The sequence below is a fragment of the Homarus americanus genome, unplaced genomic scaffold (assembly GCF_018991925.1).
Source record: "Homarus americanus isolate GMGI-L3 unplaced genomic scaffold, GMGI_Hamer_2.0 scaffold38393, whole genome shotgun sequence".
Taxonomy (NCBI): domain Eukaryota; kingdom Metazoa; phylum Arthropoda; class Malacostraca; order Decapoda; family Nephropidae; genus Homarus; species Homarus americanus.
This window is the reverse complement of record NW_024719307.1, coordinates 405,762-432,240: the sequence shown is the minus strand read 5'-3', so window position 1 is coordinate 432,240 and position 26,479 is coordinate 405,762. Positions and strand designations below refer to the sequence as shown.

Genomic DNA, 26,479 nt, shown 5'->3' with positions numbered 1-26,479 from the left:
ATACTCAAAGAAACATTTATATATATATTGGAATGTTGATGTTTTGTTTTCTAATGTCAGTTGTGAATATTTATTACTGATGATTGCCATATATACTGTACTGCTCTGGCATTCACAGGAATATATTTCCTTTTCTACCGTATTGATATTTGTTTCGTACAGTATATAACAAGAGTGAATATTAAAGTAGTCCTGTATATTCACCAAATATGGTATGGATTATTCTCCAGTTACATAAAATTATTAGACTGATGGTAAAAGCCTATAACTGTTTGCTTCTTTAATCTTAATACCATTTTGAAAGAATAATATTTACAGCGAATTAATTTCAGTACCAGTAAATGGGGAGGGTTGATTCTTCTGACCCTAAACTTCAACACCACCAACCCAAGCTTGGTAATCTATATTAAGCTACATCTCAACTTGCCCCCCTCCCTCCCTTGGGTGGGTGGCTTATAATTTTGCAAATCTACTAGTAAATATGAGTTGTGTAGTTTAATCATTCAGTGTCCAGCTATCCACCCCTGTAGTTGTCTTGACAACTCTCATGTTAGAGCTTTCTACTTTGTGTGTTTTTTCATCTTTGGTGATTTGTGTAACTTATGCAAAGTAGTTAAGTTACCATAGTACAGTAGTTTGGTAACCAGGGCCGGTATACACAAAACTTTTAAGTGCTAACAAACAGTTGTTAAGGCTGACATTTTCCTTTTAAACACTAATAGTACATATACAAAACTTTTAGGGCATTCATAGTTCTGTGAAGGTAAAAGACCTCGGGAGCACTTTTAAGTCCCGTAATAGTTGTCTGTTTGTTGATACCAAGACGAACCAACATCATCAGCGGCGGCAACGCATTTATCAGAAAAGGAGAGGTGTATTAATGAATACAGTGTTTCTGAACCCATCGTGCGATACCGACTGGACCGTGCAGGTATCATGGCAGTGACTGATTTAGTGAGGGAAACACTACAAAGTAGAATTGGGAGGAATAGGGCTCTAACCCCAGAGATGAAAGTGATCATAACCTTGCATTATTTAGCGACTGGAAGAATGCAACTGTGTAGCAGTGATGATTTAAGAACCGTTCAGCCGTACTATAACTCGGACACTGAATGCACTAACTTAACCAAACATTTTTTGTCAGTTTGTAAAGTTCTCACTCACCCAGAGAGAAATTCAAAGAAAGCAACATTGACTCTCTTGTTGATTTCCAGCCATACCCTCTTCTTGTCTTTATTATTCAGGAAAGCCTTCAAGCTGCCATTCAATATTAACTTTTTCTCTTCAATGGCAACTACCAATAATAAAGTCTGGTATGCTGTCCAGTTGGGCTTCCTTTTCTTTTTTGGGGTTGAAGCTTCCATTTCCGTGATGTTCATCTTGTCCGCTCCTCAATAACGCGTGTGTGAGGGTTTGTTTACAAACAGCACAGTAAGGCCAAGCCACCGATCACTATCCTTGGTTAATATATCTTCCGTCAAACTGCATAGATTAGATTTTCTTTTTATTTTAATGATCAAAATGTATATAAATATAAATATTGAAATTAATCTTCATAATCTTATTGAGGTTATTCAGCCATAAGATCATTTTATATGATGAACTCCTGCTACCCTTCGCGCTGTTTAGCGGTACTTAACAAACAACTATTTGTGCGGTAAAAATTTGCGAGTTAAGCTTTGTGTATACACTTTTACATTTTACTGCTAGTTAACAGAACTATTTTGTCATTAGCAGAAAAGTTTTGCATATACTGGCCCATGGTTCCCAGGACGTCTGTCACTTGTAACTGGAAAAGTTCCAAGCAGTTGGTATATATTTTCAGTGCAGTTGTAGCTCCTGAAAAATCGAGGTACGTACTTGGAGATATGTGTCATTTTCCAGTCAGGGTGAAAGCATAAAGTCCCCACCACTGTACAGTCTGTGTGGAAAGTTGAGACATGAGGGGGCCAATGAACTGAAAGAAAAAAAGCATTTTTTATGGTTTGGTTATATAAATGAAGGAAAATACCCCGGTAGCTCTTACGCCATCAATTAGTATTTTGTTGCATTCCCTTACACTTCAGGTAGTTCTTAAGCCTTCAAGGAACACTGTCTGCTAGGTTTTGAAGGTGCTCAGGATAAAGAAGCCTACACCTCTTTAATGGCACTTCTAAGTGTCACAGTGTGGCTGCTGCACTGTGCTCTGTGTATGCTATGACGTCACATCAGGAAGATGTGTGGCCACACATACACACCCAGGCTTTTCTTATTTTATAGTTTTATATTGTATTCTCTTTATTTTTAAGTCACATTAGAGTATTGTAATTATTTTTTCACAACATAATATAGTTTCATTACTTGTAACAATATACGAGACGCCTTGCCTGGCGAGTTGGCAACACAGCTATAGCGCACTGCCTCCACACCCATTCACTTAATTTCTCTTATTGTATTTTATAGTTTTATATTACATATTCTTTATTTCTAAGCCACATCATTTATATAGAGTGGAATAAGTGTTAAAGAAGTCCGTTTTTCTGAGACAAATTTGCGAGGTCAGCCTGTAGCACTGTGCATCGTAGGATGTATTGGGGAATCTTAAGAGTGAGATTCAACTAACTGGAAAATCTCTCTATGCGGCACCCCTCAATCCTCGTAGGTGCTATTTTGCCATGGGGCATATTTGGTTGCAGTACATAGAGTCCAGAATGTGGCGTCTAGCTGTATACCTGCGTATGTTAATGCCTAGCATTAACTCGCCAGGCCAACTTACAGTCAATTATAACATCTAATAATTACTTAAATACATAATATTAGTAGGATACGTCGCTACCTGGCATTTAATTGCAATTCTCAAAAATATGTATATATATCGGTATATTGTTAATTCTCCCAAACTTTACCCAATCTAACTTAACTCAGCCACCTTATCTACTGACACCATTGGCCCAATGTCAGTATAATTCGTGTTGTGAAGTTTCACCCTTATTCTTTATAATATCATGCTTAATATCACTATAAACCAATTTATTGTACAGTTACAATTTTTGTTCTTGTTCTTCTACATGATATATTTAATTTTAGTTTGAAAACTGTCAAGTAATGTTACTTTTTTATTATATTGTCATCAAAACGTGGCTACAGGCAGTCCCCGAGTTACGAACACCCGACTTACGAACACCCACACTTACGAATGGGATCCCAATATATTCATCGCAAAAATCTGTAACTAAAATCCCATTTTTTACATTACTTATATTGTTTAACATCACTTTATAGTATTTACTTTATTTGTTATGTGTGGGATATTATTGTTGTATTGTATGGGCAGTGTTATAACTAAAATTCAATTTTTACACTACTTAATATTGTTTAATATCACTCTACTTACTTTACCTGTGCAGTAAGTGCTCAGTTAGTGTCATGTTTACACTCTTGTAAACTGCAACATCATCTGAAACTTAAAGAAATAAGTAGGTTATATTGCCAACCTCCCTTCACCCCCATAACATGCATCACAATGAATACAATATAAACACGATTGTAAATGTTTGTATATTTGCACTGTAAATACATATAGATTTTAAGTATAATTATGTTTAATGTACTCACTGATGGTCTAAGGTGAAGTGAGCGAAAGATGGGAGGGTGGTGGGGGTCACTGAGACCCAGAGGGTCCTCTTCTTTCTCCCACTGCCCTCATCACTCCACTATGAGTGTTACTTGTCTTAGTAACCTTCAAAGACAAAGCACTTCCAACACTGGTCTTAATTTTCTCAGCACTAGCACGAATAGTATGCACCGTGGTAGTGAATAAACCCAATGCTACCCTTATATTCACAGCACGTTCCTTAGCTTCAAAGCGACATAAAACATCCATCTTCACTGCAAGACTGATGCTTCTCCATTGCTTCGTGCAGCTAGCAGTACTGGCTGAATCACTTGCTGGTCATTTTGAAGCCATAGCAATAGGCAAAGTAGAGCAAAACAAAATAAAACACAGAACTCACAACAGCATCCATACTCGGCAGAGGAGTAACTGAGGCTGATGGTCATTGGTGACATAATATAGCATCACTAGGTGGGTGAGGGAATGTGTCGTGGGGAGTAAAGTAGTACCATCTGACCGACAACATAATAACGATTTTACACAACGTTATGTGGAGTCTTGGTATAGAAATAGTATCTTTATAAAAATGAAACAACTTTAAGTGAGGACTTACTGTACATGTTAGGTATGGGAGTTTGTTGTTTTATATGGGAAGGGTTGTAACTAAAATCCCATTTTTTACATCACTATATTGTTTAACATACCGTATATACTGTACTCATATATAGCTTGACCCATGTTATTTGGGTAAAAAAGCTTCAGTTTTTATATATCTCTTGTATAATTAGACCCTAGCTTTTGAGAAATACTAGGTATAATCCTAGACATAATTTGTAGTAAGACACCAGATTCACACCAATGCGTCCGGGCCGAGACCACCACAACAGCTGACGCTATGAATAGTGTTACCAACTCTGAAATTGAATTCTTGCCAGTTACCAACTCCTATGAGAATAAGATAAAATAATATAATATACCAGTAAATTTTCATCATGTGAGGAATAAATAAAAATACCAATAAATAAAATAGAAAAAAAATGCTGTACAGTATTGTCATTTGGCTGTTGGACGATGATATATGTTGATTGTTTCACGACACTCAGGAGGCAGATCGGAACAGCTACGATCCTTCAGTCCCCCGCCCCCATTCGGTGTGAACTCTTAATACACAAAGAAAGTTTGGTCACTTATGTTTTTGACCCTAAGATAATAAAAAGTTTTGTATACCTTCCACGAAATTATGAGTTGAAAAATAATCAAAACTGACAGCTTGCCCTGGAGTGGTAGGGAGAGGGCTAGGGGGATGTGACTAGTGACAAGTCTTGTGTTACCATTACAAAAACAAAACTAATATTAAATACTGAAAAATGCAAATATATAAAAAAAATATAAAATATTTTCACACATGTAAAGTAATGGCCTACATGGCAGGTCAAAAGACAGAAGCAAACTCACAACTTCCTGTACCTCCTTTCCCAGCATTCATAAACCATACTACATACCTTTCTTATGTTTTTGAATAATTGTACTACTTCAAACAACATTTGTATATAACCTTGAAGAAAAAATAGAGCTAAAACCATTAAAGAAAAGCTCAATGAAAGTTTAACACAATTGCCATTTGCGTAGATGCTGCTGCTTGGCCTCAACACTTGCTGAGCAAATGCAGCCCAGCTGCCTCTGCCAACTCCCTAGCAACTGCCTCCCCCACACTGCTCCTTCCTCTCTCTCCCCCACTCTCTTGCGCAAAGATATTATTATTCCTTACACTTTGTGTTTGACCTTATGAATATTATTTTTTATTTTAAATTTATTTTATTTTATTTTTGCACAATATGTGTGTAGGATTGTGTACACATCTAGTTGAGTAAAGAAGAAAAAAGGAGAAATTATATATATATATATATATATATATATATATATATATATATATATATATATATATATATATATATATATATATATATATATATATATATATATATATATATATATATATATATATATATAAAGCTTCGAATAACGACGGTAATGTGTCCTCCAATATTGCAGTGTAAGGTGAATCATTGTATCGCGACTCATTACTTACCATTAAAATAAAGCAATAATAATGAGATGTGTTCCCAAGTGTGACCTTTTCATATCTTTTGTGTGGCTTTTTACCCTCTTTTCCCCCCCAAAACAATACAATTAATGAAAAGTGCAAACTATATTCTTTAAATAATGTTTCTGAATGCACCTTATACAATATAAATGAATAATAATAATATGGTCACAAGAGGATATGGGACGCCATTGTTTTCTTTTGTGTTTACAGCCGGGAGTCCGGGACAATAGTTCTACACGAGAAAATGGAGAAGATAAGACCCTGGTTGTAGCTTTAGTAAATTTAATGTAAAAAAATTAATATATATATATATATATATATATATATATATATATATATATATATATATATATATATATATATATATATATATATATATATATATATATATATATATATATATATATATATATATATATATATATATATATATATATATATATATATATATATATATATATATATTTTAAGTAACATTGTTCAGTGTTAATAAATGGAACAATAGAAGTAGCTAACCACTAATGGCAAAAAAAAAAAAAGAGATGGATTGAGAACGCCAACATATACGTGCGCATTTAAGGATACCGCATCATTTATCTTAAGAATACAGTATGTACAAACGATTCATTATTGTTTATGACTGAATATGTATTTGATTGAATTAATCTTTATACAGTTAACCCTCACTTTACACGGTCCCGCATTCCGCGTTTCCACGTTTACGCGGTGCCCTGCCGGAACCCAGGATGCTCACATTCCGCGGTGCGTGTACCCCTTTACGCGGAGAGCGGCTGGCGAGCCGCGCCATTTTTGGATCCAAACCTCCTGCCATCCGCCATGTTGTGTAAGCTGCGCGAACATGGTGCGCACGAGGTCGCCCAGTCATCAAAACATTACCAGTTCTTCACCCGCCACCCACCACAGCCGGCCCAAGTCAGTGATAGTGATAATTATGGTGAGGATATGGACTTATATGGACTTTGGGGAGTTTGACAAAGAGGCCCTGCAAGCCTCTGTGGTGGATAGTGATACAATTGATACAAGTGACACAGGTGAGGGCCAATAATCTGCCCTCTGCCTCGGAACCAACCGCCCATCCCCGTGTGCCCAGCCATTTTTTCTACTAATGTAAGTGTTAAAAAACCTAATATTATTGATATTTCTCTTAATTATTAATTGTGTGTGCATACCATCATAAAGTTAAGATAATATTTTTACTACAACATAGTTGTGTGTCGTCAAAAAGTGGAGTTTGGGGATCAGCCCGGACTCCATTTCAATTAATCCCATATGTTATGTTATTCACTTTACGCGTTTCTCACTTTACGCGGGACCCTCCGGGTTACATTAACCGCGTAAAGTGAGGGTTAACTGTACTACAGTGTATGCGAAATGAACAATATAATTAATTAATACGTAGATCATTAAAACACACAAGAGGATAAGAGATGACATTGTTGTCAGTGTTTACACCCAATGTATACGTGTGCACTCAAGGAAACATAGTCATTTATCTTAAGAATATGTACAAAAGATTCATTGTTGTTTATTACTGAATATGTATTTGATTGAATTAATGTTTTATATATGTGAAATGAACAATGCAATTCATTAATAATACATGGAATATTAAAACACACACCGAGACAAGACGGCATAGTTTTCATGAGTGACGATGGCTCTACATAAGACCCTGGTTGTAGCTGTAGTGAACTTAATTTTAAAAAATTTAATACCTGTATGTGTGTTTTAAGTAATGCTATTTAATGTTAATAAATGGAACACTAGAAGTAGCTAACCACTAATGGTAAAGAAATAAGGCGAGACGATTGGGAACGCAAAAGTATGAACAGTAAGTGCGTTCATGTGAAAACATCGTCATTTCTCAACATATGAATGTGAAAGCAACATTTATTTACTGTTCATATATGTTTTAAATAATATTTACGAATGTAAAACTAAAATTCTATTCACCAATGGCGGTAAAGTCTAAAAAATAAGGACAACCAATGAATATTGTGCAAGTTTTACTCAGATGACAAAATCATCAGGTTCAACTCTGGCTGAAGCTGTTGCTGAAATTTACTGAACCTGAAGTTGATGTTGAAGCTGCTTATGATGCTGAATTTGATGGTGTAGCTGAAGTTGATGGTTTAGGCCTTCGAATAATAAATCTCTCGAAAAAACCTTGCACAGCTGCTTTCTTTTCTCATTATACAGTACATCTATATGTAGAGATCATTTGCGTTTATTTAAATTTTAAGGCGTTGTTCTGTTAATGCATCCACTTCAGAAAATATTTTCATTGCTTGCTCCATGTAATATCCACAGACCTCTCACCTTTTTCATATTGTTTTAACACATCTAGTTTCTCGGCTAAGCTTAGACACTTTCTATTAGCTTTTGAAACAACACTACAATCACTTGGTCTCTTGCTCATGTTGAATAGGGATGCAAAAATGCTGTAAGAAACCTGAGAAAGTTTTTCTCCTGTTCCTGTTCCAGATGCATGAAAACAAAAGGCCCGCCATGCTCAGAGTGTTGTTTACCACTCATTAGCAAGGCAGCTTCTTTGTGCAAGGCGCTCTTCATCTTTTTTACAGTATTTTTTTTATATGTAATACATATCAGGATTTAGTTATTATTTATATGAAAATGTAATTTTATTTTATTTTTATTATATTTTGGTCATAAATACGAATGAAATAAGAATGTAAAATGAATTGGGTCCTAAATTATCTAGGGTTTCAAATACAAAAAGTTGTTGGGCGAATCGTTGTTATCCGAGGCTTTACTGTATGTATGTATGTATGTTTTAAATCGGGAATTGCCTGTTTATGTGTTTTATTGTAAATACATGTTAGATTTGTCTTAGATGTTTTCTTCCATGAGGGAGTGAGTTGAATCATCCATGAGTTACCAGTAATATACCTCAATTGTAAGTTTACTTACTTTATCTAGAGTAAATCAATAATTCTCATAAAAGTTGTGAATGAAAACGATAAACCATATGTCTACGATCTTTATGTATTTGGCAAACAGAAGTAATATCTCTGTTAGCCAGAATCCCTCAAACCCGGAACTCTCCGATAGCCGGAATTTAAATTTTCTCAGAAAATCGTTCCCGAAGCTGGAATTTTCTAGAAAATTACAGCTTTGGGAACGATTTTTGAAGAAGGATAATTTCCAGAAAATTTTCCAGATACCTGGGTTTTTTTTTTTCTCTCTCTCTTCTGGGTTTGAGATATGATTACAGAAATTCCGAGAAAAACAAATTCTGGTACCCGGAAAATTACAGAAAATTCTGGGGATGGGAGACATTTTTCCGGGTTTTAGAGATAATGTAACAGGCAATTTCTGGAACTTCCGAGAACAATTTTCCATTCCCAGAAAATTACTGAAAATTCTGGGGGTGGGGGATTTTCTCTGGCTCTATTATACAATTCTCTATGAATACAGGGTGTCTACTGGACTGGAAAACCTGCAAAAGGCATGTAATTTTATTTTGGCCTGGAAAACCTGGAAAAGCCAGGGAATTTTACAAATAAACCAGGAATTTTGTGTGAATTTGGTTCAACTTCAAAATATTGTTGTTGTTTTTTTTACAGCAATCATACCCTAAATTAATAATGTACTATAAAATAGGTACTGTATATAATTAAATTTCTAGGAACAAATTCCGGTAAATAGTCCACTCAAATATCTGAAATGTTTGTGTACCGTACCTGCCATATTTCATGTTAGCGATCAAATAACCGATTATTACAGGTTATACCTACTAATTCTACCTTGAGTATTGTCAGAGATGAATTGTTATTTTAATTAAGTGACTTTATTTCAGCGGATTATTCCATATATTAATCAAGAGTCTTATAGGTGGATCAGGAGTGTGATTCTTTTTTATTTTTGCCGGATTTACAGCTTTTTTGGAACATCCAGGTCGACCCACATGAATCACAAATCCGAGGAGAAAAATATGGAGGGAGGGGTGTCAAGGTCTTTGCCGATGTTCATCACTAGGCTTGGGGTGGGTCGTGAAAAAATAAACTTTAAAAAAAAAAAAAAAATAAATAAATAAATAATAATAATAATAATAATAATAATAAATAAAAATAATGGGCGGGAATTAGCGGACATTGTGGAACGTCCAGGGCTTAAGGGTTAATTAATATCATTTATATCATCTTTGAATTTCCCATTTTATTGAAAAGTTTAGTTTTGTTATTCTGTCGTAATAAATACCGAATTAATGTACCTGGAATTTTTCAAGTTTATACCTGGAAAAGCCAGGGAATTTTGTTTTGTCTGGCCAGTAGATACCCTGGAATACAACTATGCTTGAGACCTGAGAATATTCTTACAACAGACAAAATTATGCTTAAATCTACAACCACTAGAAATTTATGAAATACAGTATAAAAATTAAAATATGCAATTCTGTTTTTTCTTCAGTACTTATTTTATCACTTTATGCTTGAATCCTGAGAATGTTTTTTATTATAGAGGAAAATATACTTCACAAGTGTGTCAACCTGATTACAGGCCCCAACAACATTATAACTGAAATAGAAAAGAAAAATGCTGAATGTAACAAACCCTACTACAACCATGAAACAAATTATTCCTTTTATAAAACTAAAAAATACTTAAGAGAGTCATACCCATTTGATGGCTGACTATGAATACCACCCTTACAATTGTTTTATACCATTGCGATGATACTGTAGTATTTACATCGTGGTGATGACAGATGCGAAGGACTCTGAATACAGCCGTAAATCGTCTTGTAACATGATCTACAATAGTACTCGCCTTATGGGAGTAATTGAAGCATAGGCCAGTCCGGAACACTCGGAATTCCTATAGAAAAAAACTCTAGTCCCAGCGGTGCACTGCCTCACACCCTCCCAGTACGGTATAAATCCCCATAATCAAGGTTAAGGACAGACACTTGTTAGAAGATGTGTAAGATCACAATACTCTAAATTAAACACTTCAGTCTCTCCTCGACTTACAACGGGGTTCCGGACCGACGACCAGGTCGTAAGTCAAATAGGCGAAAATAATACATAGAAAATCTAAAATGGGTGTCTCTTTTTCTTCTCAGCACCACGAGAACTCTCATTTTTATGTTTGCCAGCCATTTTAAATGGAATTACAAACGAAAATTTGGTCAGTACACAGCGCGATCACTTACGTCGGGACTCGAAAATACGTAATTTGAAAAATATTTTATACGACTGCGGCGGTCATATGTCGAGGATTACCTGTACTTGTAAATGAAAACCTTGAGGTACTATAACACTGGCCTTAACATACCGATATACTACTGTGCAAACTTTGAAACCAGGGGGTCATATATTTAACACACAATAAAAGTAGAGTAATACTGTTCATCTCCCCTTCAGAAAACTATACAAGTCTTTTACCTATGATCTAAAACCTACCAAGTCAGGTGCCATATTAAACTAATATTACATAATTAGTCTCGTTTTTTTTTTTTTTTGCCAAATACAAAATTTGGGGGGAAATTTGTTCACCTGGCAACACTCTCAGTGGGACTTTGGGTTTTGAACACCATGCCTCCGGGTTTTGTAGGTGGCAAACTTTTAAGTAGTTAATAGAGGGTAAATATTTACACTCCATAATAATATTTTATAATGGAATTGTCATAAGGTTTCTTGTTTTTCTGGAATACTGTATAGTACAAGTTTTATTGGGAGGTACCAAAATATGTAGTATAGTGTGGATTAATTGTGGATTATATTCACTGTAACATTTATATTTTTGTATCATTAATGATTGCTGGGGGCAGCCAGTTACCCTCTTTGTGTCTTGCATAATTTATGAGCTAACATTAGGTCAAATAGCCATTACAGTCAGTATTAATGAGACTTTATTAAAATCTTAACATAACATACAATTAATACATGTAAAGTGATGCTAACACTATAATACTACAGTATTTATATATTGAACTAGATTTTGTCATGTCACTTTGTTAGCTCATGACATGTTGGAAAAGGAAAGACTTTGCTTTGTAAGCCCTAATGAAACATTAATTGTATCATATACAACTGGTGTATGTGAAGTTATGTTAACACTAATAATATTTATATAGTGTACAGTATGTTCAGGTGTGTTACCATCTTGTTGCTATGTTGGATGTATCATGGAAATGTATGGTACAGTAATGTGCTGTGCCACCACTAATAATTGGCAAGTTATATTTGTTAAAATTGCAATCCTTTTTAACAATACTGTAATGAAACCTCTAGACATGGAGTCATGGGGTGGAGTTAACATTAACAAAGAGAAAGACTTAAGATCAAAATATATCAACTGATACCCTAGTAGACCCACACAAAAGGGAACTGCCTGTTCCAACCTGCTGACCACATGGATCTCGTGGGTAGATTTCATGCAAAGTTTGAATAATTCTTAAAATTGACTGAAAGTTTTTTTTATAGGTTTTAGGATATTTTACCCAAGAGAAAAATATACAAATTAGTGGGGTTCTAGTGTACATGCTATACAGTACAGTACTGTAGCAATTTTATACTTATGAGAAACCAGAGAAAATGGTTTAGATAAGCACATAAAGAAAGTGTTGTATCACCATTTAAAGGAGGGTAAACTCAAGTCTTACCTGTTTAGTTTTATTGTTGTGTTTCTATATTTATAAGTACTTCCACTTGTGTTTAGTCTTGCCAAGGCACTACCTGGTTAAGTCTCCAATGGTTACACACAGTACAGTACTTGAAGATCTTAACCCTTATCAGCATTACAGTCACTATCAATATGTTCAGAGTGACCAACATTAAGTTTTATTCATGAACTGTCTTGAGTCGGTCCTATCATCCATTCACTGGCAGTTTAATTTTCATTATCATCCTCAATGTTTTCATCATTAGTAAGACTTGATTTTTATCGTTAGAAAAAAATCATAACTACAGGTGCTCCTCTACTTACGAACGAGTTACGTTCCTGAGGCTTGTTTGTAAGTCCAACTTTACTCTTGTAGATACCAAACATATTGTAAAAAATGAAAAGATTATGGATATTTAGTACAGCTATACCCTTTCATACAGCCTCAAAACTTGGCTCATTCTTCTCTTAGGTAATGTTTGTTCTATCTGGAATTTTCTTCAAAATAATCCAGTCTCATCCACATTAAACAACTCTTCTGGCAGGTAACCCCCCCCCCCCTCAGTGATGATGTTTGTATCTCTGAAAGTTTGTAAGTTGAACATTCTTAAGTAGAGGAGCACCTGTACTGGGATTTTGTTTGTACACCAAAGCATGGGGCTAAATAAATTGTAACTTTTAATTTTTGCAAACTGAAGGTTCATAAATTAGGGTCCACCAGTAAGTGTAAGCTATCTGGATGGCAGTAGGCACAGCATGGGTAACTAAATCCTTTCACAAATAAATGTAAATGAAAGAACATCTGGTTACTGTAAATTTCTGGTTAATAGCAGTTCAGTTAATGGAGGACTCATGATAATTAATTTAATGTATCAGAATCTAAACTTCATTACATCCTCTATGTTGACAATAGTAGAAAAGCTTCAATTGTTTCACCAGACGAGAATTACATCATGAACACAAACAAGTGATTCATTTGAAATTTACATTAATTCGGGAAACAAATAAACTACCGGTAGTCAATGATGAAAACAGCTAAGTAAATCATTTAAGACAAAGTGTTCTGTGGTTCAAATCCAAACAGGATTTGAATAACTTGGCACATGTTTCTTATAGAGAACATGCATCGAAGCCAGTGTCAAGGTCAGGACGATATGTTGTTGCCAGGTGTTATGAGCCAGCCTTTCACCTTCTACTTGCGTCATTCTCCACTCTCTCAAATTACCTCAGGTTAGCCTCTCAAAATAATTTTGTGGATAAAACATTTGAGTTTCATATAGGAGTTGGAAACTTCAATCTTCATTCTCAAGGCAATCCCATTTAACCTGTTACTAATTATGTTTCATCACAAGATGGACTGTAAAGACTATTTTTGTGAGGTAGTTAAGTTGATGGGGGTATGTAGGGTCTGCTATCTTATGACTGCCTTTGAGAAACACAAAAGATGAGAGAGTTCACAATAGACATTGTGTACTTCTCAAAATGATTACTGAAGATAATCAAAATGTTCAGAAACTTGTGTACAATTATTGTCAAAGTGTATCAGCCATCCACAGATAGTTTATTTGGGAGTGGAAAATTTCACTTCACTTGTAAATGATAATTAGTTTAATGATTATTGACCTTTGATGAGAAATAGTTTGTTTTGATTTAAATTATTGAAGGTCACCCAGAAAAATATACTGTACAGGTTACAGTACATGTTTTTCATATTTTGAAATATGTAAGAAATTTAAATTCAAATTGTGCACACTGGTGGACGATAACCTTCTTGATCTGAAGAAACACTAATACTGATAGTTTTGTGTATATGTTGGGCTTAGAAACCGAAAAGAGGCCACAAAGCGTTGTGGTTGTTTGGAAAATAACTAGAAGCGAGATTTTGCTATAGGTTAGGTTAGGTTAGGGTAAAATCCAAATGCAAAATTTCGCTTTCTGGTTATTTTGAAAACAACCACAACGCGTTGTGGTTGCTTTTCGATTTCTGAGCCCAACATATATACAATATACAGAGTTATGCAGTTGTGGAGTAACTATACTGTACTTAAGTTTCTGGACTAAAGTAACATTTATCAGGATCGACTTTCTAGAAATTACATTTATTTGGAACACTTTTACTCAAACTAAGTACAGTACTGTACATGTTAAGAGAAAATATTGTACTTCAGCTTTGAGTACATTGTTGCCAAAATTTCCAACGTAAAAATTATTTTAGGTTAGGTTAACTTCTAGGATTGTGTGTATTAAGGACACTTGTCATTTAGGTCATAATAAGAGACCTACACAGTCATGCCAACATCCCCTGACAATGTGATTAGGGTTAACCTGCTTCTGGTAACAATTGCTGACATGATATTGTTGTTGATATCATGGAGCAGCCTGTCAGGTCATATGTAATAGGCCAGTCCCAGTAAGTCGCTTCAGTTTTTGGCGTCATATCATACTGTGAACTTGTGGATTTACTTCATTGGAAGACTTCAGAGTAGAGATCCTATGGTTAGAAACAATCAGGCTAATTCTGAAAAAAAAAAAATCTTATATTTTATGAAACAATACTTTTCATTATTATGTTCAGAGGCATATTTAACACTTTACATTACTTGGTGCATTTTTTCTAAGTAAAACCATTTTTACTAATTACTTAAAGAAACCTGAATATTTAGTGCTAAAACTTAAAAATTCATGACATAGTAGTATTTGTGAATTTTCAAGGGGGTTGAAATCTCTGCTAAATTGAGGTATCTTCTGGTTGGGGAAACTATAGTATGTATAGAAGCCGGTTGGACAGCTTTCTTCTTCTCTTTGTACAACCTCTTGTAGCAATTAATGTCACTGGTTAAAAAGAGTACTGTACTGGTGATGTCAACAGCTCAGTCACCAACATCATAGCGCCTTAAAACATCTGATTTAACCTCTAGAATCTAGATTAACACTTTTCCTTGTTTTATTCTTACCAAAGGCATATTGTCACTTGCTTAGTGTTTCTCATTCATTACATACAGTTTTGATAAGATGATGGGGGTAAATATATACATGAAAAATGAAGAGTGACAGTTCCTAATGTATTGAAAGAAAAGGTTAATTTATGAGTGATGAGGTTCCAGAGCTGCTGCTCTGGAGGAGATCGTACGGATATATCATAGGAAAGGAAACTACCTGTACTTCCTTGGTAACCAATGTTAAAGTGGATGTTACTATTACAGTATTAATGTTTTATTGTGTTCATTCATTTTCATTTTCTGTTTATTTACAGGGCACATACATCTACTTCGACTATGAGAACTGGGGCCAGCGGAAGAAGGAAAATTTCACCTTTGAGTACCGGTTCTTGGAAGACCGGGATCTGAACTAAGACGTCCGCAAATATCCAGATCTCGCACACACTTCCCTCGGCACATTTTCCACACTGAGGGTGGTTGTGCTACACTTGAGTGATAATTATCCATATGGCAAGCAAAAGGAGAGGAAGGTGGTGGAGGGGAAATGGGGGGGACCAAGGAAGGTTGGATGGGAGAACATTTTTCCTGTTTCAGACCAGACCTCGGCCCAGCCCAGCCACTATCTTTGTTGTTGTTCAATGCTTCCCAGTCAAGTCAGTGTCATGACTGCCACAACCACTGTCACACCATGATATGTGATAGTGTTGTATCTATTCCTCTTTATTTTCCTTTTTTCTTCTTTTTTTCCTTTTTTTTTTTTTCAAAAAATAGAATGTCTATTTTTAGAGGATAGTTTCCTCTTTTGCACATGCCCCAGACTTGTGTTCACAAAAGTTGTCCATGAGGTCTGTATGGTTGAGTTTGTATGTTGTACTCCAGTCTAAGAGTACTATTGCCTGAACACCACTTTTTGATCTCGTCCTTGAAAGAGGCAAGAGTTTAGATTTGTAAGTTTAGTGCATTATGCATTATTGCTCAAATTTCTGGATGCAGCATTTTGTGCAGATAATATTTTGCTGCGAACCAGTATTAATGTTTAGGACTGGTTTTGAAGGAGATTACACAAATGTGGAATGCCAAAGATCTGTGATGCTGTTGCCTGCCAGCCATTCTTTTGTCACAGCTGAGCTGAACTTGCCTAATAAAGGGATGTTCCATTACAACCAGAAATGATGGACTGATGGCAGTACCGAATCACACCTGGGGATCATTAATACAGACCTGGCTTTATACTTTATTCCTTACAGTGGTAATGGTGCATACAGTATACTTTCTTTTAATTTGTTTATGTAGTCAAAAACTAAAGTGGGGGTTTAATTCAAATTTTCCAATTCAAAAACTACTTTTTTTTTTATAGTTTACTTTAACATACAAGTTTCCATAGATAAGTTATGGTTCACTGGTGTTGAGGTATGTGTTATGTGAAGCACTGCTACCAAAATGAAAATGGTGAGGAAGTCTGGTGGCCTGAATGCATAAGTTGTTAGTTGGTCTTCTTCAGTTCATTATCACTCAGGTTGGAAGGTTCAGACACCACCCTAGAGTTTCACCATGTGTATCAAGACTCACTTTGGAACAAAATTTTAATAAATTAACATCTTAAAGGTTTAATACTTCTGATCACAAGCTGTGACTTGTATTTTTTTTTTCTTGGTTATACATGGGTGGTAAAGTACTGAATCTGTTGAATCCATATTTATTATGTTGGTATTAAGAATGCCCGTGCAATACTATTTTTGGTTTGTTTTTATTAGCTTCCATTCATACTTGTTGATAGTATCTGATTGACTCTGATGATCCTGTCTAGATTGTATATTAGTTTTATAGAAAATTTTTATCAGTTTAGAAAAAAATAATATTTTAAAAATTTATACTGCAAGTCCAAGTAGACACAGTTAACTGTAATAGTAAAAATTATAATTGAAAATTATATTTGAACATTATTAGAACAGAGACTGCCATTCAAACTGATATAATATGAAATTCTTTTTATAAGAAGATAGTATACGTGAAATTCATTCCTTAAATATATTTTGCTTGAACTTAGTTTTGGTTTCCTGTGTAAGTCCAGCATTGAAATAGGGAATTTTTGTGTACAGAAAGTCGGTCGTTTGCTCAAGGCAAAGATGCAACTGACAGACTTATGGAAGCCCTCAGACATCTAGGTGTCCAGCTAAAGGAGTAGGATCATGTAGATAGTGTACAGTCGTTGTAGACTTTTTATACAGTGTAAATGATATTTTTATACTGTCCTTGACATCCCTACAGAGGTATGCAGTGTAGCTGGAAACTGACCACTTTTCTTGGTTGATTTGGAACATCATGTTGGATTTAAGGACTAGCAGGTTTGCTGCTGAAGTATTCAGCAGTTTTAACAAGTGTATGCAATAATATCAATGGATAATGTGCCACTGTATCAGTTTCAGAAAGCCTAATTTTCATACACAAACTACTTGAGAAATTGTGCCTCATTGAAAGCTGTGAGAGGGCAGTATTCATTGATTTTTTTGCCTACAAAATTTGCATAATTATTTGTCCAGGTTGGCTTCTGGCAAAGACAACTTAAGTTTTTAAATCCATTATCACTTTCAAAATACTTTTCATAAATCCTTTTAGGTTTTGCAGATTTATTTTCACATTGAGCAGTCTTTTCTTTTATTGATACAGTCTGTTAATCATGGCATTTGAGCAGTGGTTGTGGTGTCATGAGATAATGGGACAAACAACACATTGGTTTAAGAGTAGAGGACAAAGGTGTTTATATAAAAGTGATATAAAATACACTCTATTTCCTGTGGAATGGTAAAGTTTCTCTCTCCTTTGTATCCCTTGAAGAAAACACCACCTGGAGTCTACAGGCTTTTTTTTTAACTTGTGTTGGCCCTTTCTAAAATTCTTGAGGGGTTAACTGGGGATTTGAAGTGTTTCATATTCATAGTTTTGACATTTGCGGTGCCAATGTTCTCATTAACACTGTTTCTGCAAGTCGTTTAATTGACTGACAAAATTTTCAAGTGTGCAAGTTCGAAGATTAAGTAGCTGGGTAAATCTTTTTTTCAGTTAGGAAGAATCCAATACTGTATGCTGCAGTGCTTTAGAGAAATCTTGCATTCTTAATTTTGTTGAAATAATATCAGGTAAGATATTAATGCCAATGCTTTTGTATACCCGTGACATGTGGTGGACCTTATGAACTAAATGACAAATCTCGGTGTCTCCCTTAGCATTTATACAATATTTTATCCGTTTTCAAAGATTACAGAGAATTGTTGTCACCAACCAAATATTGGTTGTCTCTGGCAAGGACATCGTCATAAATTGAAAAGCATTAACTTCTGTTTATATTGAATATTCTTATTGATTGTTGCCACTTGAGCTCTTAGAAACATAAGACAAATTAGCTTCTTAGAGGCAAAGTTAAAGGTAGATTCAGCATAATACATTGAATTCTTTTTATTTATGCAATTTTAATTTCTGTGAATTCTCTGTAACACATCATACTTTTGGCCAAGAATTTGAAATACACAACCTCTGCTGTATACAATGCAAATTTTGGAACTACATATTACAGTTGGAACTCAAACCCCACCATATACATTGGCTTGGCTGGAAACTACCATTATGCTATCAATCTGAGGAGTGAATGCCTTACAAATCTGTACAAATACATGTATTGTACTTGTAACCCCATTTAAATTACATCACTGTAATGTGTTCTGATAGCTGCAGCAATATAGCCAACGGAGTCACTCACAGACCTTAATCCTATGTAAACTCTGGGTTACATTCCATGATTGAAAAATTCTTGACACTTTTGACACAAAGTAATACAGTACCTGTGCCTGTAGGCAAATTTAGGTAATTGTCTCTTAACTGGTGGTAAGTGAATTTACTTAATATTTTTTGGGGGGAATAGCCCACCCGGGCACAGGTCATCAACCCACAACGGAGCCTGGGGGCCGAAAAAAATAATAGCAAAAAGAAATTAAAAATAGACTTAATTTACACCACGAAGATGCCGGAAAACCAGCTTTTTGAAATGAGACATTGTATGAGTATGAAAACACAGAAGAAGGCAGAGCATTCCACAGTTTGGCTGTGCGAGGAAAGAAGGATGTATAAAATGGGTTACTTTAATGTAACTGACATCCACACAGAAAAGGTGGGAACCGCAGGCAATACGAGTGTGACAAGCCCACAGCCTTGCCAGCGGTACACAGGATGCCAAATCCACCGAACATTGCCGTTAAAGTATCTGTAAAAGAGAGAGAGTGAAGCAACATTGCGGCGAAGAGAAAGGGAAGAGAGATTATCAACTTAAGAAGGAGAGTTAATAAAATGAAATGACTTTGATTCCACACTATCTAACAGTTGGACAGAAGAGTCACCCCAGATAGAGAGCAGCACACCAATTTAAGAGTAAGTAAGTCTTAGTATAATTTTGATGTTATTAATTTGGTTTAGCGTGAAGAGATTGTCATAAAATGGGAAATATTCTTTTGTAAGCACTGTTAAGTCTTATTATGATCAGCATCCACAAGTTTTTACAAAAATCCCTAAAATAGAAGGAAAGGAGTCTCTTATTAAGCAGTTAGCTTCATATCTTTTACATATTCCTTCGGTCCAAAGTACTGTATTACTTCATTTGTGCTGACAATTAATTTTTATAGAGTTTTATCAACTAAATATATTAGAAATTAAATAAGATGTAGGAAAACCATGAACAAGTGGTACTGGAAGGTCTTTAAAAAAAATCTGAAAAATAGACTAATTACATTGACTATCAGAAGTTTAGATACTTTTGGAAAGTTGACATATCTACTCCAGGAACCCATGTATAGACATTTAATAAAATTGATCACTTTTTACTTTGACATCAAGTGGCCTGCGATCGTCACTTGTGTGGGATGTGAGTGCCACTACAAATGGCAGTATATTTATAATAAGATGGAGAATACAGTTCATACTTATTAAAGTTATAAAAAAAAAATTATTTATTAAATTTGTATTTATTCTGACATAGACGATTGAAAAATGGACAGTATGATACACTTGCTTTGTCTGTTCATGTAAGCATTGGAACTTCAACTGTGTGATGATTATATGTATTTCATCGGTTTTAATTTTTTCAGTAGCGTTAACTTTTTATATATTCTGAAAATTTATATGGAAAATAATATACAACAGTTCTTAACCTTCTTGGAGCTGCGCTCCCTTATGATCAACCTTGATTTCAAAGAAAGAAATATGGAACATGTAAAACGTTCTTTGCCTATGCAATCAACTATCATAAGTAAGAAAAGAGGAAAACTGCACAATGAGATGGAAAAACTTTTATGTTTGTGGCTGTATATCTCAGGTAAGTCATACAGTAAATTATGAGTACTGTGCTGTTCATAAGGTATATTTCATATTTAACACATTGTTTGCAAGCAATAGAGGTGACTTTGGACTTACGAATAGACCTCCAGAGCCAATTGTGTTCCTAAGTAGAAGACTGCCTTGTGGTAAATAAAAATATAAAATATCTGAACTGTATAATTAATGTGTTATAAATGTATTCTGTCTCCATTTACAGGTTATTTATATTACTTGTGTTGACTGAAAAAATTTCCGTGTGAACGCATCTTCAACTTTTAACATGGGAGTATGAAGTGTGATCCAAAAGTTCCTGGACTGGCCGCATGGAGTGCTAACAGGTTGTAGTCCAGACCTGTTTGGTTTCTCTTTGCTCATGGTGGGGTAAGTAAACACGGTACGGGTACTTGAAGAATTGCTTTGTTGAGGAACTTGTACAGGTGACGGCAGGATTCAGAATGACTACTGTATATTATTTAACAAACAAGTCAACTACAGTACTACAATATATATAAGGAATGGAAACTGTCTCATTCACTATAGTACAATGAAGCATGAGACTTTCTCATTCACAACTCATTCACATACAGACCATAAGAGGGCAGCACTATACTGGAACAATATTTATACACACACACTCACATACGAAGACCTAGCAGACATCACACAACAGTTTTATCGTGAAGCAGTGTGCCGAGTGACACGGTGATACATGCACGCTTTTTTTCACAAGCGTTTTTGTGCGTTAGTCTTAGAGGTGTTCAGCGATTTTTGTGAGAAGACAAATTGGCAGACTTAAAGGAGCAACGCGTGTGCATCAATTTTTGCTTCAAACTCGGCAAAACCGCTTCGGAGACTCACGAAATGCTTAAACAAACATTCGGTGATGACACCATGGGCAGAAGCCAGACTTTTGAGTGGTTCTCACAGTTCAAACATAGGCAAACGTCGGTAGGCTGGCCAGACGTCCTGCTTTTGAGCACTCTGTCCTCCGTCCTGCGCCACCTCAAGCAGGACATTAATTTGTCCTTCTCTTTTGGGCCTGTCTAAAAAGAATTATATAAATCACCTTACGTATACTAAAACAGTGGGAACTGAAGGCCACATTGGTAAGTAGGCTACTTCCTTTAGTTTGTGAAGTAAGTTAATTTGGTTAGCATACAGTATGTTGTTCCAGCAGGGGTAAAAATGAATATTCATTTCTTTCAGTTCTTTATTATTACTGTATGAATGCATGTATCATGTATGTAACATATACAGTGCATTTAAAAAAATTGAAATTTTAGAAAAACCACAAAATAGCCTTCATTACATTATAGTGATATTTGACAAATCAACACTTCTAAGTATTTTTGTATATTTTATACAACTTTTTATATTTCAACTCATCATTAAACATGTTTCATTTAGGTTAAAAATAAGTGTCATAAAAATTAAAAAAAAATTTCCTCCCTTTTGAAAATTTGGAAATGGCCACCCTAAACGTTGGTTAAGGATCCCAAATGTTCTTGTCGGCCCTCAAACAGCAGAACCAACCAAAATGTTGAAAAAGTGTATCAGGGCATCCACGAGGACCATCGGCAAAAGATTAACAACATCTGCAGCATCATTGGCCTATCATTTGGTTCATGCCAACGCATTCTCATGGAGGAACTCAACATGAGGCGGATTGCTGCCAAATTCATGCTCTGCTTGCTGACCCAGGACCAGAGGCAACACCCACTCACTGTGTGCATGGTCCTCCAGGAACATGTTAGAAACGATCGAAACTTCCTTTTCAAGGTCATTACTGGTGATGAAAGCTGGGTTTATGTCTACGACCCAGAAACCAAGCAACAGTCATCCCAGAGGAAAATTCCTAATTCACCACGACCGAAGAAAGCAAGGCAGGTCAAGAGCTTCCTGATATATTTCTTCGACATGGAGGGAAATGTTCATGAAGAGTTCGTTCCTGTAGGCTCGACAATAAATCACCACTTTTACATTGAGGTCCTGAGGCGTTTTAGGGAGGATGTGAGAAGGAAACCTCCAGATAAGTGGCGAACACAGAAATGGCAGCTGCATCCTGACAATGTGCCAGCCCACACCTCTCTATCTGCGCAGCAGTTTTTGGCCCAAAACAATATGGCAATGGTCCTCTGACCTAGCCCACTGTGACTTCTTGCTGCTCTCAAAGATGAAGATCTGGCTGAGGGGGCGACAATTTGACGACATCATGGAGATTCAGGCAGGAGGTGCTGAATAACATCCCCAAAATAGAGTTCCAGAGGTGCTTTCAGCTGTGTGAAAGACGGTGGGCCCACTGCATTAACTCCCAAGGGGACTACTTTGAAGGGGACAGCAACGATTAGAACTGCTACATTATTTTGTCGGTACAGTTCGAGAACTTTTTGATTGCACCTCGTATATAAGAAAAAATGGTTCGTGTTAAGGAAAGTCACAATATGGCCACTTTTTCAAGAACACATCCATAACGTAACATAGGGGACCAGTGTATGTACAGTAAACTGGAAGGGTACAGAATTCTTGGGAGCATCCAAGTGGGTATTGGAGGTTTTCTTCATGACAAGTGGTGTGTATTAATTATTCTGTAATGGCACAAAATCATCATGTGTACTCATGGCAAGCTGGGTAACACAGGGTAGTGTACTGGGCCCATTGTTGTTTGTTTGTTTTATAAATGATATATCAAAAGCAATACACTCCTCCAAATGTCTGCTGTTGCCTAGCTTATACTATAGGTGGGCAAGAGGTGACTTAATTGAAGTTGATAAACATCTTGGAGAGCACTACTCAGTTGAGTGTTCATACCTAGAGCTGGTGGATGCCCAACTCACTACGGGTCATAGCTTAAGGTTTAAGAAGCCACAAGTTTCAAAACTCCGGGCAAACATTTTCGGAGAGAGAGTTGTGAACTCTTGCAACAATATTTTCTTTGATTAATCTTCCGCCATTATCGCCTACCTCACCTCCCACACTGCGTGTCTCCTTCATAACTCAGCACTCACAAAACTAAAAATGATTTTTGGTTTAATTTGCGGTATTTTTGGCCCAATCAAATTCGATTTTTAGTTTGGGTCTCATATTTCCAAATTCATATTCATTTCCGACCATGGAAGTCTGTGATGGGTGTTACTTAAATTATATGAAGCTGATTGAGAGTTTTTGGGAAAAAAACAAAGAAACTATAGCTGCCCACCTATACCCCCGTTAAGCGAGAATCAGCGTTAGTAACCTGTAAGAATCTCAGAATCCAACGACGAACAAGAACCAGACCAACAAGGTAAGAAATAGGTGATTCCATCATATGGTGAGAGTCAGTTAGGTTAGGTTAGGTTTGGTTTATGTTTTTCTAGTGTTTTTTGGTGTATTTTGTATTCGCTTAGCCATTATTTTTTCGGAAAACGTCCCACAAAAAAAATCAATAAAAAAAACGCCAATTTCCGACAGAAATGAAGGTCGTATTCGGTCTAAACACACACAAATACACTAGAAAAATATATTTTTTACTTTCTAACAAAGTGGGGTGCGCTTATGCAAATTTACCATAGTTTCTTCGTTTCTTCCCAAAAACTCGCAATCAGCTCCATATACTGTAATTGAAGTGATACCCATCGCAGACTTCCATGGTCAGAAATGAAATTGAATTTGGAAATATGAGACCCAAACTAAAAATCGATTTCAAATCATTTTAATTGGTTGCCCCCCAAAAATCGCTTTTGATTGGCCGCATGACTTGTACGGGAACGAATGCGCGTGATCATTTATGATGGAGACACGCATTGTGGGAGGTGAGGTAGGCGACAATGGCGGAAGACTAATGGAAGAAATAGAGAAAATTTGGGATACGCTATCTCCGTTATTATACATTTGCAACGGTGATGTAATAGAAGAAAATTATCTTATAATTAAAAGTATTATTCGAATATGATAATAGATTAGGGGTAGGAATGTGGGGTGTGAAAATGCAATAATACCTCCCCCCCCCCCCCAATACGGCCTGGCAACTATGATTGGAGCAGTGTATTGGCTCCTGGGATCATCCTGTCTTAAATAACACACCAACGCGTTTATCACCTCACAATACCTGAAGCTGCTTTTCTTATTGCTACTGCTGTTCTTTACCTTGCTGATACTGTTACTGTTATTCTTGGTACTGCTATTGTTGTTGCGGGTACTGTTATTCTTGGTACTATTATTACTGTTGGTACTGTTATTGTTGGTACTATTATTGTTGTTGGTAGTCATTGTTGTTGCTGGAACTGTTAAAAACGGTGTATGTGCAGACGAGAGCGTAGGACGTACTCACTGTACTGTATATCTAACTGGTGATGTTTAAACGGATATTGTATACTACTGCATCCCACTCCCCAGTCTTCGAGAAAACAAGTGGAGGGTGTCGTCTGCTAGGCTGAGACTGGCTAGTGTAGATTAAAAGGTATGGGAGTGGTTAAAATGATGTCATTCTCACGCCATCCTCCACCAACATGCACATGTTTATAAAAAATATATGTACTACATGTGTGGACATAACATTCCCTACGCCTCTTGGGTGTAAAAATATCCATTAATTCGATAATGAGGTAGGTACTGGTTGGTTACACATGATCGAACAAATTGCAGAGAAAAGCAAATAACAAAGAATTTTTAAGGAAACTTTTGTTTTCAATATTAAGTTGATAAATGCTTCCGCCAAAGTTTATATGCAAGTTATTGTAGTTTTTGACGATTTAAAATTAAATATGCTAGAAGCCTCACAGTTGCTGAGCCGTTAGGCTGCACGAATAGAAAAATTGGACAACACAAACCATTGCCATTTTATCGGATGCCAAAAGGTAAATCTCCGATTGAAAAGTGACGCGTTACTTGGATCACTGCTGTTAGAAAAGGAGACTGGAATACTTTGTCTCAAGAATCAAGATCAATATCTCGAGCAATGATTTATGGTGAACATTTTGTTCTTAAATTGTTTTCATTTTAGTAAGTTCAATGTAACTTCGTATGGAGATTATGATCAAACAAAAGGCATGGCTAACAACAAATTCGTGTCTGTTTGTATCCTTGAATGTCACCATTTTAGGTCATAGCTAAAAACTACTTTCCTTAACTTATGTTAATACTGATGAAAGCATATTCTTTGCTTATTTAGTAAAGTTAAGTTGTTTAGGGTTTAATCAAAGTCAAAATATTGAGGTTTACTTAAATATAGTTGAGTTTGTTTGTTCAAATGTTTTTAGATTGTATGTAGAATTGAATGTTAAATGAATGAAACTAAACTAAAACAGAACTGAATACGTTACTTGATTTTTAGGGAAAATAAGAGCAAACTCACCCCTGACTTAAAGCAGAATTCACTCTCCACTGATATATCAAAGTAATAGGATGACAGCTGGTTTAAGGTCTGCTTTTCTAATTTTGGCCAATCACTTTTCTCGTAATTTCTGGCTCAAAATCTTTTCGTCACAGTAAGTAATAACAGCAGGTGTGCGGTAAAGAGTAATACTGTTTTTTCTTAACAATTAGAGGAACTTAAAACCTCAAAACCCTATCATTAACAAAACTAGTTTTACCGGGTTATGTTATGTTATGTTCCTCAAGAGCTGATCATAAAGATGCGTGACGTCATGTCCAAAGGGTTTATGATGTGAATAATCTAATAATCTACATGAAAAAAATTTGCTTAATGAAATAAAATTGAAGATTATATTGTGAACATTATCTGATTATGAAAACCATCTTGGGAGCTACTTGCGCCGTAAATGTTCCTAGAATATTTTCTTAAATAAAAAGTAACAGGATATTACTGGGAGAGCATCACACGTCCTCTAACAACCT

At 35.7% G+C, this 26,479-nt stretch overlaps 1 protein-coding gene and 1 long non-coding RNA gene across 7 annotated transcripts in view; one reads left to right on the top strand and one right to left on the bottom strand.

Moving 5' to 3' along the window:
* Nucleotides 1–18,086, top strand: part of LOC121859968 (CCR4-NOT transcription complex subunit 3-like) — a 99,258-nt gene extending 81,172 nt beyond the window's left edge. For 4 of the 6 annotated variants that reach the window (XM_042356943.1, XM_042356945.1, XM_042356946.1 and 1 more), the window contains 2 exons: nt 3,127–3,207; nt 15,601–18,086. In XM_042356943.1, the coding sequence (XP_042212877.1) occupies nt 3,127–3,207; nt 15,601–15,699 (180 nt within the window). In that variant the 3' untranslated portion in view covers nt 15,700–18,086. The remainder of the gene's footprint in view (nt 1–3,126; nt 3,208–15,600) is intronic. The other 2 variants (XM_042356947.1, XM_042356948.1) reach the window with 1 other exon arrangement.
* Nucleotides 18,087–21,046: 2,960 nt separating this feature from the next.
* On the bottom strand, nt 21,047–25,264 carry LOC121859970. The gene is made up of 2 exons (XR_006087794.1): nt 24,770–25,264; nt 21,047–21,690 (listed from the first exon to the last, which is right to left on the bottom strand). It is a non-coding gene; the product is annotated as an uncharacterized LOC121859970 (long non-coding RNA).
* Between the last annotated feature and the right edge of the window lie 1,215 nt (nt 25,265–26,479).